Source organism: Diabrotica undecimpunctata, chromosome 1 (assembly GCF_040954645.1).
Source record: "Diabrotica undecimpunctata isolate CICGRU chromosome 1, icDiaUnde3, whole genome shotgun sequence".
In the NCBI taxonomy this organism is placed as follows: domain Eukaryota; kingdom Metazoa; phylum Arthropoda; class Insecta; order Coleoptera; family Chrysomelidae; genus Diabrotica; species Diabrotica undecimpunctata.
Genome location: NC_092803.1, coordinates 209029365 through 209046670, shown reverse-complemented (window position 1 = coordinate 209046670; position 17306 = coordinate 209029365). Strand labels below are relative to the sequence as shown.

At 33.9% G+C, this 17306-nt stretch overlaps 2 protein-coding genes across 2 annotated transcripts in view; one reads left to right on the top strand and one right to left on the bottom strand.

Moving 5' to 3' along the window:
- Positions 1 to 4164: 4164 nt before the first annotated feature.
- Positions 4165 to 17306, top strand: part of Pld (Phospholipase D) — a 384903-nt gene continuing 371761 nt past the window's right edge. The window contains exon 1 of the mRNA XM_072521096.1: positions 4165 to 4294. The gene's annotated coding sequence lies outside the window, so the exon portion shown is untranslated. The remainder of the gene's footprint in view (positions 4295 to 17306) is intronic.
- The window catches only part of LOC140432920 (uncharacterized), a 79600-nt gene continuing 69482 nt past the window's right edge, over positions 7189 to 17306 (bottom strand). Inside the window, exons 4-5 of the mRNA XM_072521093.1 lie at positions 16204 to 16415; positions 7189 to 9657 (exon numbers count right to left, since the gene is read on the bottom strand). Of these exons, the coding sequence (XP_072377194.1) occupies positions 9389 to 9657; positions 16204 to 16415 (481 nt within the window). The 3' untranslated portion in view covers positions 7189 to 9388. The remainder of the gene's footprint in view (positions 9658 to 16203; positions 16416 to 17306) is intronic.

Sequence of the window (17306 nt, the reverse complement as noted above, 5' to 3'; positions counted from 1 at the left end):
ATCTCAATAGAAGACAAGGATATTGAGCCAGTTGACTCCTATAAATACTTGGGCCATGAGATCAGAATAAGTCGAGGCAACCAAACAATCGAGCTGAAAATAAGAATAAACCTCGCTTGGGCTGCATTTGGAAAGATGAAGGATATTTTTAGGTCTAAGATTCCAATGTGTCTAAAATAAAAAGAAAAGTATTTAATCAGTGTATTTTGCCAGTGATGACCTACAGCGCAGAAACCCTAACGCTCACAAGAACAACAGTGAGTAAACTACAAGTTGCGGAAACGGCAATGAAGAGAATAATGTAAGGGTTTATCTACGTGATAGAATACCCAATGCTACTATACGCAAAAGATCAGGAGTAGCAGACGTTGACAGATGACATAAAAATAGTGACTACAAATTGGATCCAGATGGCGCAAAATCGGACTAAGTGGAAAAGCATGCGAGAGGCCTATGTTCAGCAGTGGACGTTAGATGCTTGATGATGATGATATAATGACTAGATAAATCGCACACTCAGTGCAAGACTGCAGTAACTCAAAATTTTATGAAAACGAAGTAATCATGGAATTCAATTGTAAACATGCATATTTATCCCCTGTAAAACTTTAGTAACTTTCAAATGCTTAACCGGCTAAATATTACAACAACAACAGTTTAACTATTTTGCGTTTTTGTACATAAGTTCCGTGCAAAACTGTTGTAATTCGAATGTAACAGAGTTACAACAGTTTTGCACGGAACATTGCAATGGTTTCGATAACAAGCAATGAAAGGCACGAAAAAAGTAAGATATTTGTTATTTTAATATCTATATCTGTGTTGTTTAATTTTAATATACGGCATGTCTACGTAATCCCTTTAACGGCCGAGACAATAAACAAAGATTTTTACGAGACCAATCTATTCATGTAAGTTTTATGTCCTTTGCGTCACATTATATATTTTCCATAAAATGTGTGCGATGTCATATCGCACCATTTATATTTGACCATTTATATATTAGATTGGATTAAAAACACATAAATTAAGACTTATTATTCACAGCCAAAAAGTATTTTTTCTTATGAAAGGAAAAACAGTTATCTTAAAACTTGTGTATTAACAATACTGACAGGTTAAAAAATCTATTCTCAGAAATCTTGTTCTATAAAAATTAAATCCCAAATTGTATTAAATCTTCATGTAACCTTTCGGCTGCGAGTCTTATCATATTGTCCCCCCGTAATTCCCAACTTTCACTAAGGTAGTGAATTTCAATCCTTTTGTTAATCACTGTACTCAAGGTAGCCTGATTTGCATATTTTTATTATAGTCCTTTTGTTTTGAATTTAAATAAAAATATTGAAAGTTTTACAAATAATTTTTCTACCTTGTTATGATTTTGTCATTACAAAGCGAAGGAATTATGGCTATCAGAAACATGTGCAGAGATAGAAACTGATAGAATTGTAATGAAATGCAGCAAAAAAAGTGGTTCATCCTATATAGTTTAAGAAATGAAAACAAAGGACTTCATTGATTTTAAACATGTTTCCTTTCTGTTAGGGAACAACTATAAAATTGATCAAAATAAAGAAAATGTGAAGTGGACAGATATAAAAATTCTGCAATGCAGAAAAGATAGTCCGCACACAATTTTTTTTAATTACAACTATGATGACGAACTATGGAACTATCTAAAAAAATCATCACGGACTACACATAATATACGAGAAGTGCTACTTAAACCTGCCTACAAAGAACAGTCAAAACTTCAAATGGCCAAAAAGAAAGATTTGGTATACTTTTGCGATTCGGGTATGATACCAGAAGCCCACCATAGTTTTTATAAAAAAAATTTGGCCCAAGATGATATACGAGAAGAGGACAACAACTAACAGAAAATGTGTCTACACTTTTTACAATTTTCTCCGTGCAAAAGTGTTGTAACTTTAAAATTCTAATACTAAATGTGTAGTGATTAACAATTTTCTCCGCGCAAAAGTGTTGTAACTTTGAAATTCCTAATTTTTTTAGCATTAATATTATTTTATTTAAATTTCTGTTTTTGGTTAATGTAATATAGGCTGAAAAGCATGCAAAATCATAATTAATTGTTAATTTTTCTTAAATCTTGTGTCTTATTTCACCGATATTATCACGAAAATAAACAAAATCGTCGTTATCTCGAAACTTACTTATTCTGACTTACTGCAGTCTTGCACTGAGGGTGCGAAATATCCAACAAGAAAAATAAATAAACAACGAGAAAAACGAAAATGAAATCAGGCTTTAAATCAGGTAAAGTATTTAGTGCTTAAATATTTTATTTTTTATTAATCATAATATTTGTAACATATGAGTTTATTTAGTTACTTATTTCATTTTTATCATCATAATCATTGTTATTATTTGCTTTAAATTTCCACACGTTAAAATTGGCACTTCATTCATATTTTAATTAAAGCTGCAAGCTTAGAGCCACTTATACATACCTTATTATATCTACTTTATTAAATATCTGTGTGAGAAAACCATTAATTAACCCCATTAAGTTCGAGTTCATAGCCATTTAAAGTATAACTCGAAAGTTACTTACTTTATTACACATTTTAAACGGATGCCATTCGATTTCTCCCACAGGCTCTTCCTACGTCCGTCTACGTAAATAGGATGGTCGCTACTGCCAAGCAATATAGAAGCAATAAAACTACTAGACGAGGAGAATATCGAAATCTTGGTAAAGCTGTTCAATAGAAATAGAATTTATGATACTGGTTACATTCCGCGAGAATGGCTGCAGTCATCCTTTGTGATGATCCCAAAAACAGCTAATGCCACAAAATGCAATGAACACCGCTTAATCAGTTTAATGAGTCACTTGCTGAAACTCTTCCTTAGGATATTACACTCAAGAATGTACAAGATACTAGAAGAACTTAGCGGGTCAACACAATTCGGTTTTAAGGGAGGACTAGGAACAAGAGAGGCAATTTTATGTTTGAACACCTTAATACAAAACTGTTTAGATCAACGAAAAGATGTCTACCTCACCTTCATCGACTACGAGAAGGCATTTGACAATGTTAAACATGATATCATGATGGAACTACTACATAGGGCCAACATGGACCAGAAGGAGATCAGAATTATTCAGAATCTATACTGGAACCAAATGGCAAAGGTGAGGATTGATCAAGACCAATGTACGGATGAATTTGAAATCCGGAAAGGTGTCCGCCAAGGCTGCATACTCTCTCCGATGCTTTTTAATTTATATGTTGAAAATATATTTGCGGAAGCATTAGAAGACACGGAATTAGGCATTAAGGTGAACGGCATACCAATTAGCAACCTACGCTATGCGGACGACACAGTGATTATAACTGATAATTTGGAAGATCAGCAGTTATTACTTGATAGGGTGAATAGCATAGGTAAAAAATATGGCCTCAAAATCAACATTTTGAAAACGAAATATATGGTCATTAGCAGAAACCCTCCAGAAAACCCGATAATATGCATAGGTGACGATGAAAAACGCGTGAAAACTTTTAAATACCTTGGCACCACAATCAATGACCAATCGGATCCACAACAAGAGATAAAAACCCGAATACAAATGGCAAGACAAGCTTTTGTGAAATTCAGACCGCTCCTATGTAATCAAAACCTACATTTCGAAATACGCTACAGAATGGTCAAGTGCTACATATGGTCCATCTTGCTTTATGGCATGGAAACGTGGACTTTGAAAAAAACATCTATCAACAAACTTGAAGCATTTGAAATGTGGTCATTGAGAAGAATGATGCGCATACCTTGGGTGGATAGAGTTCGAAACGATGACGTCCTTAAGAGAGCCGGCGTGGAAAGAGAACTCTTTGAATTAATTAAAAAACGCAAGATTGGTTACCTTGGGCACATATTGAGAGGAGCAAAATATGAAATACCACAGTTAATCCTACAAGGGAAGATCGAAGGTAGGAGAGGAGCCGGCCGCAAACAATTATCCTGGTTAAGGAATATTAAAGAATGGACAGGAATACACAATACAGAGCTGTGTCACGCCGCCAAGAACAGAATTCTAATAATGAGATAGTCGCCTACGCACTTTGGTGTATGGCATGTTAAGAAGCTACTGCCAAGAGGTAGAACTTCACCAGAAGTCACGACGCTAGCATCTTCTGCTTAGAACGCACATAAATGTTTGAGTCATCAGCTGTAATGGCAAACAGTCTTCACCAAGAGAATAATTACTTCCTGGACGATGACTCTTCGCAGCTGCTGCTGCCATTATTTACAGCCAAAGGTAAGTGATCACTCTTTTGCGGTAGTCATTTATTAGTTGTGCGAATTGATTGTTCTTATATTTACAACAAAATACATCTTATTTTTTACTACTTTATTAATTAACCAACAAATTTTATATGTTCTACATCTACATAAACCATATATATTGTCACGATTTGTGAATTTGGGACCCAAAAGATGCAAAAATGTTTGTCGCTGTGAAATCTCCATTGTTAGAACCTAATCTTCAAAACTTATAATGTAAAATTTCGATTTTGAGTTTTGGCAACACATACGAGGCATTTGAAATATTAGTAAAAACGCTGAATTTAAACTTTAACATTACAAACGATCTCACGTTACGGTTAATGCTTCCACGAAGATAGCATTAGGTGTAATTTGTAGCTGAACTCTAGTTTGGAACAATGTACGTACAACGTAAGGTTATTAATTTAATATTTCTTCTTAATTTGACAGGTCTGTTAGAAGTAAACAACGTATGCTTTGTAAATACGTTAACAGGTGGCGTTATCGGCAAACATAATAATGTATTGTATATATAATATAATAATTATTTTAATATAATATAAGTTGTTTAAAATATAAATAATAAAATTACTTTTTACTAAATTACTTTTTTTTTTACTTTTTACTAAATTACTGTTTCATCTCAAAGTTTAAATACATTTGGCAGCATCTTTGTCGAAGTCCTTTATCGACTTTAAACGGTTTAGTTTTTTTAGCTGTTGTTTTAGCTCTTTTTCTCTTTTATTCTTTTCTTCTTTTATTTATTGTTAATACTCTGTGCATTCTAACATCCTATATTCATTAGTCGTTTTCGCTTCTGAGTTCGTTTCCGTTCGATATCTAAGGATTTTTATTGGGATTGTTTTAGCTTATATTTTTTTTAGACGCCGGAGAGCTAACCTAACGACCTAACCCTCTTTCTTTCTCTATCGGGCTTGGGACCGGTTACGGCAGATACTGCACTGATACGTAGAATCTCCAATATAGTATGTTAAGTTTTAAATTAGATATACACACTATAAATGGCAACACTGCGTGCCGTCGACTTTCCACGAACTTCCGTTGGCCCGTCGCCAATGATTTGTCATTATACAGTGGTTGTTTAAAGCAATAACAGCGTAGATTTTTAATTTATTTTTGTAAACAACATGTTTGTTTATACGGCTGCAGAAAAGGTTCAAATATTAAAATGGTTATGGTGATAATTCTGGACAGCACGGTGTAGATTTGTTTTTTGTGTTTTTTGAGGGGAATTCCTTGCGTACAGTCAGTTCATATTATTGTTAAAAATTTTGAGAGTTGTTATTACCTCAAAAATTGCAGAAAATGTCACGCTCAAGAAGCGCCACCAGAAAAAGTTGAAGAAAGAGAATACTGGGATACAAAAATTTGCGTTGCTAGAGGGTTAGATGTTAGCAATATTACTGTAACGAAAGTATGGAAAAACATGGTTACAAAATTTTAAAATATTCGAAAACCCAGCAGCTTTATCTAGACGACTACTTACAAAGATGGAGTTTTGTGAATCTCTAATAACGAAGGCTAATGATGAACCCAATTTTATTAAAAACATTTATTTACTAATGAATCTTCTGTTTCGTTAGTAGGGAGACCAATCCTTCCATTACGGGTATGCGAGAAAACCAGCACAGAAGTGTTTACTGAACTCAATGCCCTCAAAAAGTTATCGTCTGGACTGGCATTTTAAGAGACCACATAATAGGTCCATTTTTTATTGAGGGCAACTTGAATAGTAGAGTATACCTCGATTTGTTACAGAATCATGTTCTTCCCGCTATTCTCAAGCTCTGTTGTTCTCTCTGTTGTTCAGTTCACAACTCTCGAATAATTAGGGAGTACTTAAACAATACTTTCCCGAATCGACTATCAGTGGAACAAGTGGCCTGCGCGATCTCCAGATCTTACCCCCATGGACTTGTTATTTTTTGGGGGACATATAAAAAGCATAATCTACGATCATCCTGAGGCTAGAGCCCAAAATTTGGATAATTTAAAAAGTCGAATAAGAGAAGTCTCCAATTCTGTTACAGCAGAAACTCTTACATCTGTACGCAGAAGTTTTTATGACAGATTGGGATACTGTTCAGTTGTAGAAGGTCAAATATTTGAATCATTTCTGTAGGGTATAAAGAATTATTTCTTTTTTTACGAAGACGGTTGCGTTTCGATTTAATTCGAGTCTCTTACCACTCCCTAACACGTGTTTCTGGGTCTACCCGTCATCAGAGAGTTTGTAAGAAGACTCAAACTAAACCAAAACGTACCGACTACTCTGGCAATTATAGGAGAAATAATTACCAGAGTATGCTACTAGAGACCTCTAGTGAGGAAAGATGAAGTAATTACCATCGACACATTTAAATTATATTTTTTGTTTCATCTTTTTAAAGAAATACGCTTTTATTTTTAATTCAACAACAAAAAATTGTTCACATTATTAAAAACCGATACAAAGGCACCGCTTTATAAAGGTCAGTGTATTTTTATTGAGTTTATGTTATAAGAAATGAACCGGGGAAATGAAAAATCCACGGACGGAGATGCATATCCCATGCGTTGTTATGTGTTAATAAATTGTTTTCTCATTTTCTGCCTACTACGAGTCTAGGTGTCGGATGGGATTGAAGAATTTACCTCGTACGAGGCATTATTGCCGATTTTAGTGCTTTATGTAGTTTGCAACATCTAATCCAAAGCTTAACGTACTGTATTAATACTATAAGTTATCTAATGAGAACGAAATGTTCTCGAAAACAGCTAGCTGGGTCGAATCCTCGGAAAATCCGAAATTTACCTTTTCGTCTGAGTTCGACGATGGAGAACTTCTGGTCTTTCCCTGACGCAATCAAAAAAAAAAAAACTACAGAAATATAAAAATATTTATTCGAGTCTACTGATCTATAAAAGAGATCATACATACAACCGCACTACAATATACAAAATAAATACACATGCGTTTTCAATTGCATACTATACCCGGTGTTTTACATTTTCCATACTTTCCTAAAATGAAGTAAGTGCTTCCAACACCTGGTATATCACAGTAAATATGCAATAGCTCACTAAACTAATCTTACACTTAAAGAGTTCATCTGTGATGCTCTTTAAAAATTCCGTACGAAAACTTTCCGTTGAATATATATATTTGTGTCTGTGTACGAAATTCTTAAAGATAGTTTATGATTCTATCACAAGGGGAGTTGCTCGTGTTGGTTTTATTCTTGTATCACAAGAACGATAAATACCAACCGTAGCGGGTGTCAAAACGAAATTAAACTACAACTACACAACAGCGAAGAGGTTACAATTACAAAATAGGCAGTTATTTTGTTTGTTACCAAATAAATTAAATCGACCTAAAGCTTTTTAATTTTATGTGCCAAATGCTATAGACAAAAGTTTTCATTACATTACACAAAACAAAACAGGAAAAGATAATGAGTAATACAGAGCCATAAGCATCATTCAGCCATTTTGCAAATCATGAACGTCAGTTCATGACATGTATGTAATTATTGTTATCAGTATAAACTTTGTTTGTAAACAAATTGTACTCAAAGTTTTATTAAAAAATAGTTTATGTGCAAATGGCTAATATTCCATCGCAACTATAATTAGTTCGATGGCTCTCTATAATTTTTTTTGGAAGTGTATACAGATAAATTTTTGAATTTAAAACTTAAGGAGTTACATCCAAGAACTGTCGGGTTGTCATCCAAATTATTTTGCGGATTTCCCTTGATATGGAATTATGTCACTGGTAAACAACTTTCGTCTGATTTTTTAACTTAATTATTAAAATTTTGTCGGAAGACAAAGAAATTGAGTATATGTCAGGATATGAGTTTTGAAATGTAATAAATGCAAACGTCAACCCCATCTTCATGAGTTGTAAAGTACCCTCTATTAAGTTCTGATGACCAAACGTCTACCGAAATAAGTAGATCCTAACAGTCTCCTCATGAGACTAGATGAGCAAAATCGAGTTATACAGTTTTTTCGTTAGAGTAAACCGAGATCCATCAAAAGACATACTGAAATCCTTAAAATAAGATACTCCCAATACAGACAGGTTGACCATTATTAATTTACTTTGGAGATATTTAAAAATTGGATTATATAATATACTAATTAATTATTTTCTAACGCTACTATCATCGACTTCGTATTATTTCCCACCGTCGATCGAGAACAACGAAAAATATGGTGTGGTTGCGCTTTAACAAAACGTTTTTCCAATAAAGTTTGCTTGAAGAGGTGGAAATATGCCAATCTAATTATTGTTCGCTTTATATATAGATAGTGTCCAAATAAAATCTTGCGATTAGTTTGGCGAATCGAATTGATGATAAGAAGTGAATTTTATGACATATAAGATTAACGGTAAATTTATTTTTACAATAACTAATAATCAAAAATAAATGACACATAAATCACGTGGTTCAAGCTTAGGCAAGGATGATAACCACTTTGCAATTTCGAAAATATCTAAGCGTGGGAGAATGAATGGGGCACTGGAAGTTCAAGTAAAAAACTGAATAGAATAGACGGTAAAATTTGATAGGATCGTGGCTTTTTAAGATTTGATAAGATGCTATACTTCCAGGATGATAAAGATCTTTCTTCTGTTCTACAGTTGGTTAGAATACTACACGATGCCGAACTGTTATATATTATATAGGAACTATATTATTCATTATTACCAAACGGTGTGATGTAGTATATTCTTCTCTGAGAAGTGTTACATACTATTGATACTACTGCCCAATAAATTTAGCTCATTATTAACTTAAAGTAAGAATTTTAAAGTTTAACATGCCAATTAATGTTATTAGTATTTTTGTTGGAGCAACATATTTAATCAGAGAGGTTTATCTAATACATAGTTTTAAACTCAACGATTAAGTGATGATGTCAGTACGTATTTTATATAACAAATTCATCATTTTTAACACCATCTCTATTCGTTGATCTAATTGGTATTCTGAGAAGAGTATCTTTACAGCTTTATTCGTTATGTAGTCACCAATGAAAATCTCAAAATCGTAAAGTACACCGTCGGTACTTATATGTGACTGAAGGATCTTTCCGTATGTTTGTTTGCACCTTCTATGGCTACTTCAACTTCCGTAACCGTACTGCAACTGCTTGTAGATATCTCAGAAGCGATGGAGACATTGTCGAATTCTTCCGTGATCTTCTTGCTGGCTATCTTTAGAGCCAAAGCCACGATTCCTATGACGCCTGCAATGACCAACATCGTTATCACGAAAACGGGGACAAAATTGTTTTTGTAGGATATCGGTTCTTTGAATTCTGCCGTCTCTTCTTTAACTGTAACAAAATAAAATAATATCACTAGAATATCTTAAAACAAATTCTGATAAAAATTGATCTATAAATAATTTATCTCCTTCAATATGCGTGATCATCAAACAATGACCTTTACTAGTTGACAAACCTTCAGTAAACGACTGAAAAGCATTTGCAATCTGTTTATGAATGTGTGTTTATGAACCTGTGGGTCATAATTCATGAACCAAACACAGTTTAAATGGATGGTACTGATGGTTTTTTAAATCCTATGAACTGGAGTTGAAGACACGTCAGTTTCTGCAGCAATAGAGCATATGGATGCATGTGGATTAATCGCTACATAATATCCTAAAGCATTAACCACGTTTTTTTTGTTGAGTATATTTTGGTTTATTACAATTTTTATGTGTATATCTCGGAAATGAAACATGCTGCATCTTCTCCTTAACCATAGTAAAAGTTACATAAGAATAGAAAGATAATAAAAAAAGTTATTCTTCGTTCCGGAAAGCGCATAAGGTCTTTCGAGAATTTTTCATACATTCACCAGAAATCAACACTATATCTACGTATCTATTATGAGTGAATATTAATCATTTTTACTGCTATATGAACTAACGATATTTCAAAGTTTTGTTATAAAACGTATCACGGAGTGAATACAAGAAATTGAATTAGGTATTACTATACTATTTTTAGTTGTCAAAAAACAATTTTATTAAAATTCCAAGGCCAACTTGGGTAGAGTGCCCACTGTGAACAACCCAACTGGAGATGCGGTAACCAACTCTGGTAGAAAGTTGAGTCGGAACTGACGCGAGTGGGTGAAATAGTCTTCCGAAAAGAGAGTTTTCCTCTTATGAAGATTACAAAGAAAGAAGCCGGATTGTTTAATCTGCGACGAACTCGCAAACGAAATAAGGACAATGTTTTGTCTTACTCATACCAGAAATAGATAAAGCCAAAGCAGATATCATTGCCTTACAATAATAATAATAATAACAATAATTAACAACACATTAAATTTTCTTTACAATAAAATATAATAACAGTATGTGAGAGGCGAGATTCAGTTTGTATACCACTATGTAATAGCGGCATACAACTGCTCTTCTACCTAACCTCCCGAAAATAGGAATGAAACATAAAGATATTACATATTAAATTCATAAATTATAGGAGATTATAGGAAATTATAGGAGATGAAATGGACTGGCTCAGGAATCTTGAAAAAGAAATTACAATATCTAATACCATGATACTATGATTAAGAAGATATTGCGCATAAGTCGTGACGTAATTGGAGAGTTGCACGTTCGTAATGTCAGTTTTTTGTATGTGTCAATAAATAATCTTTAATAAATAGTTTGGAGATATCCTTTTGTGTACGATTATTGTAATTATTAAACCTTTATTTAATAATATTATTTTGCTAATTGAATAATTTCATCACAGAATGCATAAAAATCCCATTTAACTTTAACAAGAATTCAAATTCTACTCTCCAATGACGGCATGCGCAAACACGACCGATTTTGTGCTACGGGAAGATCCTATCTTGTTAGTCATAGTATCATGTCTAATACAGCGGAGATCGTACCCATCACGAATTTGGTAGCAGCAGGATTAAACACAGCGTAATTGACTTCAAGGCTATTGATCACAGAATATGTCGAATAAGGGAAAATTTTCTAATGTTAGCAAAATATGTATATTATATAAGAATTCATGCACCAGCCGAAGAGAAAGAGAAGAAGACAAAAAGATATTAAAATATGAGCAGGAGACTTTAACGTTAAAGTCAGAAGAGAGAATATCTTTTCTTCCACCATAGTAATTGATGAAGAAGTTATTAATCAACTATGTATAAAAATACGAGATATTGTACTGCAGAAATTGGTTGAAATATTGAGTAAAATCAGGCCGTCAAAAATTTAAGCCAAAAATAAAAAGTTCTGGAGATATTAACGGTAAAATTAATTGTCCATGATACAAACTCAATTCTTAATGGATGGACACATTTCAGTTAAGATTATGTTAAAGAAGGCGAAAACATAGACAGTCAACTACACATTGAAGCACCAACAAAAGAAGAACTGACAAATGCCATCCAAAAACTTAAAAATAATAAGCCCTCAGGAATCAAGGAAATCTGCTCTGAAACGTATAAGGAAAGTAATGTATAAACTGATAGTACTTATATGGGAGAACAAATTGATATCACAGGAGTGACTCAATGGAATAATAATACTCACTACACAAAAATGGCGACTAACTTGATTGCAAGAACTATAAAGCTATTATTCTGTTAGTATCTGCATATAAAATATTCGGCAATGTACTTTTTGAGAGACTTAAACCCTTTACAAAGGATATAATGCGGATTCACTACGAGAAAGTCATACACCAAATACACGCACATAAGCAAACTTTAGAAAAGTTATTATAATATAATATAAATACACATCATTTCTTGATCGTCTTTAAGGCAGCCCATGACAATGTTAAAATAAAACTAGACTTTAAGATTCCACCTAAGGCGCATTGGACTGGAGGCACATTGAAAAAGAAACAGAGTCATGTCTACATAAAAAGCAGAAGAAGAAGACTAAGGTGGTTGGTCACATTGCTAGGATGCCAGATAATAATTACACGAAGAGATTGACATTCTGAAACCCAGAGAGCAGAAGTAGAGGAGGACCGCGAAGAAGATGAATTGATGATGTGGAAGATCTTAAGATTCTAAATATAAGAAGATGGAGGGAAGGAAGGGATTGCTAGGAATCGACGGGAGTAGCGACTTCTCTACGAACAGGCCAAGATCCACAAAGGAGTGTCGAGTCAATTATGACGTTGAGTTTAAAGAAAGCAAAACATTGTAAATAAGTTATATTTTGAATACCTTGTCTGTGAGTGATTAAACTACTAACCAAAGGAGAGCCCCCTCTAATTAAAATTTTCCCTATGCTCTGTCAGGCATAACAATATTGAATTTATTTATATTTTCCTAAAATTATATTAAATTTTTTTATTTATTTTCAGTTTGAGCTTCAAAGATTATAAACTGTTTATAATTCACACGATTTACGTGCCTCTCTTGCGAGACGACGCTATTTGGCGTTCCAGATATGCAGAAGAGTAATTGCACACTACTATTAGTTCATGAATCAGATCGCTCTTGATAACGCAACCTATCGACTAATGCTCCTAAATTAAGAGTTTAAATACCGTAATTTCTTTCGGAGTATAGTAATTTGTAGTAAATTATTATCCAGTAGCATCTGCCGCTACCTCCGTTCCACTAACCAATGAAAATATGTCGGATCGCTTGATGAGAAATAATTAACAATTATTAGTATTATTTTTAATAAACAGAGGCGAAAGAGTAAATTACCGGGTTACCGGAGCAAGTTTATTGATGGTATAGCATGCATCCTGTTGTCTGTGTTACGAAAAACTATGTACGAAGTAGAACAAATCAAAAATGTATAAAAAAGAAGGGCTGTATTGATAGGACTTTGAGTAAACATATATTTTCTACTTTATTTTAGGATTTAGATTATTGTATACTTCTTTGTTTTCCTCTGTCTTCTATACTAATACTTGTGATATGCCCGTCTCTTTTGTTGCTATTCTTGATGCCACTATCAATACTATTTTTAGCTTCTTTATATTTTTTCTTGCCTAGAGTTTCTCACATAAGTTGCTTTTTAAATACATGTTCTCTGGCTAAATGGGCACAACTCCCAAAGGCCAAAAAAATGCATGTTCTCAAATTCTTCCATTCATCATTTATATCTGGTTTTATTTATTATTATATTAGATATTGATTTAAGTTTTTGGTAAAGATCTCTTATATGGCGGCCATAGCTCAGTGACTAGGTACTGAGAAAATTAAATAAGATATTTTTCAATTTTCAGTTTAACTGAGCCCCATCGTTCTTCGGAAAGCACGTAAAGCCGTCGGTACCGGCCATGTAATTAGTCGTTAACACTAAAACCTGACCTAAAATGTTACACGAAAGTACATTAAGCAAAGATTGAAGATATAATGAAAGAATGCAATAAAAATTCTGTTGTTTGTTTTAATAAATATTAAGAGAGAGTAAGTTAAAGAAGCTGCAGGCTTATACAAGCTTAGAAGAGTTGGATGTTTGGCAGACAACCAAGGTAATTAACTACTAAGTGTGGAAGAGAGACTATACTTCCACTTGGAAGAAATATGTGGAAGTAACATTTGCAAATGAAAGGTAGATTGCCATTGAAGACATAGAATGCCAACAGGACCCGCAATTACCATTGAAGAAGTCACGGCAGCTATTAGAAAAACTAAATGTGGTAAAGCTGTAGGAACTGAAAAATTTTATACAGAATTCCTGAAACTTATGGACGAACAAGGAATAAAATGGATAACGACTATATTTAACAAAATATATATAACTGGAAATATTCCCCAAAGCTGGTTAAAGTCGACTTTCGTAACTATACCAAAAAAATTAAATACAAAAACATGCGAAGACTACAGAATCAATAGCGTAATGAGCCACTTACTTGAAACATTTTTAAATGTGATACATAATACATGATATTGTGACATGGACACAATTTGGATTCCGCGATACCTTAGGCATCCGAGAAGCTCTATTCGCTATACAAGTGCTTATCTAGAGGTGCAGGGATGTCAACTGTGATGTATATATTTGTTTTTCCGACTACAAAAAGGCATATGATAAGTAAAACATGACAATCTCATATCTATTCATTCTTGAAAGAAGCGAGCTTGGATGATAGAGACTTGCGCATCATATATAATCTACATTACAACCAAACTGCCAACATTATAGTGGATGATCAGTTGCCAGAGACAATCTCCATAGATAGAGGAGTGATACACGGATGCATTCTGTCTCTAGTGCTATTTAATATGTACTCGGAGCGTATCTTCGAGCAAGCACTGGGAAAACTACAGGAAGGTGTCTCAGTTAACGGAGTGCGTCTAAACAACATTAGATATGCTGACGACGCAGTAGTTTTTGCAGATAGCCTAGATGGTTTACAAGCAATAACAATTTATTATACATTTATTGACAGGGTAAACAGCTACACATATCTTGGTACTAACATAAACAGTCAATGGGACCACTCTACTGAAATAAAACAACGCATAGGGAAAGCAAGATCAGCATTCGTAAAGATGGAGCCTCTTTTCAGAAGTCACGATTTACCACTTGCTACCAAAATCTCTATCATCAGATGCTATGTATTTTCCAAATTATTATACGGAGTAGAGGCATGGACGCTCTCTGAAGCTTCTTTAGTAAAGCTCGAAGCCTTCGAGATGTGGTGTTACAGGCGTATCTTACGTATTTCATGGGTGGATCGTGTGACTAATATTGAGGTCCTACGAATGAATGCGAGATCACTAACACAATCAAAGAGCGCAAATTAAAATATCTTGGCCATGTTATGAGAAATGAACAGAAATATGGCTTATTGCAACTCATTCTTCAGGGCAAGGTATTTGGAAAGTGAGGACCAGGGAGAAGAAGAATATCTTGGCTTCAAAATTTAAGAAAGTGGTTCAATACGTCTAGAACCGGACTATTCCGAATAGCTGCACGTAAAGTTAGGATAGCTATGCTGAACGCCAACGTCCGGAACGGGTAGGCAGCGTAAGAAGAAGAAAAAGAGAGAGTAAACTAAACAGCTCTCTCGCTTCTATGTCATAGCTTGCATAAACATAGGAGCAGGGAGGGGCAGGTCAAAGTAGGATGCTGTTTTATTTCCTTTTTGTTTTGTTATGAGTTATCTTCTTCTGGTTCATGTTAAACTAACCTAAAGAAATATATCTCAAAAAAATAGAAGAGACATGGACAGTGTAGAGTGTAGATAATATTTTATAAACAAACAAGTTGATAAAGTTATGAAATAATGTATACATTGTTTTTATTTTATTGATTCAGACTGTGAATTGTTGTCAAAAATCTTATATAGGCCAAACCAGCCGAAGAAGTCAAAACATAATCTATGAACATGCCATTTTAGTTCGCAAGTGATTAAATTATCAATATATCAGACTTGATTTTCCGTAATTTATACTATTTCTCTCACAAACATAAAATATAAATGGTCACAAAAAGAAATAAAAATATGGACCAGTTTTGTCCTGCTTTAATACCAAAGTATATGTTATAAGTAAAACGAGAAAAAGAAGTTGATGTTAGAAAATTGATAGAAAAACATTATCATTTAAACTGGAAGAGTATTAAAGAACTATGCTATTTTAAACACGTTTTAGAAGGAGACAACTTTGGAAAATATCCACCTGCAGATAAGTTCATAAATAATTAGTTTATTTTCATCAACAATACTAGTAAAATAAACCGGTTCTCCTGTTTTCCTGTTTATAGACACGATATGAATATTATATTTTTAAACCAGATAATCAATCCCTTTATAGTGTTCCACCATTGTTTACTTCCTCTTTATCGCATTCAAGGAAATAAAATACCACCACTTCATACCAACTCTAAATCGGGTAAAATTTCATTCAGCAAATCTTACCTAACGCTTCTGGTTTTTGCATCACTCGACCGGTCCTCGATCTTCTTCCTAAAGTGTTGTCTCCTTCTTCGTACTGGGCTTCGACGTGAGCCTGCCCCCGCGCGCCACCGCCGCCTGTTTGTTGCTGGTGGTACGACGAGGCAGCGTTCGGAAGGTTGATGCCAGCCCGCACCGTCAACGTTTCTGGCTGGTAGGAACACAAAACCAAGAACCTGTGAAAATGCAGATGAGTTAACGAAGATAAAAGGAATCCGAAATGTATACATGTATTAAAATTAACGCACACGAATAAAATAATAAAAAGAACGCAAAGGGAGAATGTAAGTCAGACCGTTATTTGATCAAAAGAACAGCAAAAATATTTATATAAAAATGATAAATATTTTATATTATATTAATATATAATATATTATATAATTTATATGAAAAAATTCTTCTCATTCTGCTAATACCTAGTGTTTTTATATAGATATTAGATGCTAAAATATCACACAAACGGTCTGAAGTTAAGCCTTTTACCGTGGAGCACTATTTGGGTTTCATCCTCGAGATGGGGCCGAGATTTCTGAAATATCAGTTGGGTTTTGTAAAATCTAGTGTGACTCCAAAATTATTAAACCACTTAACAATTCTGTTTGAGAATTCTTCCACGGTATTATTAGCAATAATGAAGGTTGAGAGTTGAGAGATAGACAAAAATGTTAAACGAATTGGGACCGTGAAAGGATAAAAGATACCATGGGTAGAAAGAGTTGTGGATGACGCATCTTCTGGTTAAACAACTATAGAGCTTGGTTTAACTGAACTGTTGCTGATCTTTTTAGAGAAGCGGTATCGAAAGTGTTAATCGCTATGATGATTGCTCACCTTCTTAGAGGATATGGCACATAAAGAAGTGATCAAATACCACGAGACATACCAATGACTGAGTAGTATCCAGTTCTCCAAACAGGACATACTATGCAGGGGAGTTATTATTCCCGAAACGGGATAATCGTACTGATGACCATAGGATAGATGTACATAGGACACCAATCAAGGTGCTGCAGGCAAACCTTTAGCACACTAAGACAGTTTTCGCAGAACTTTCTATTGTTATGAGA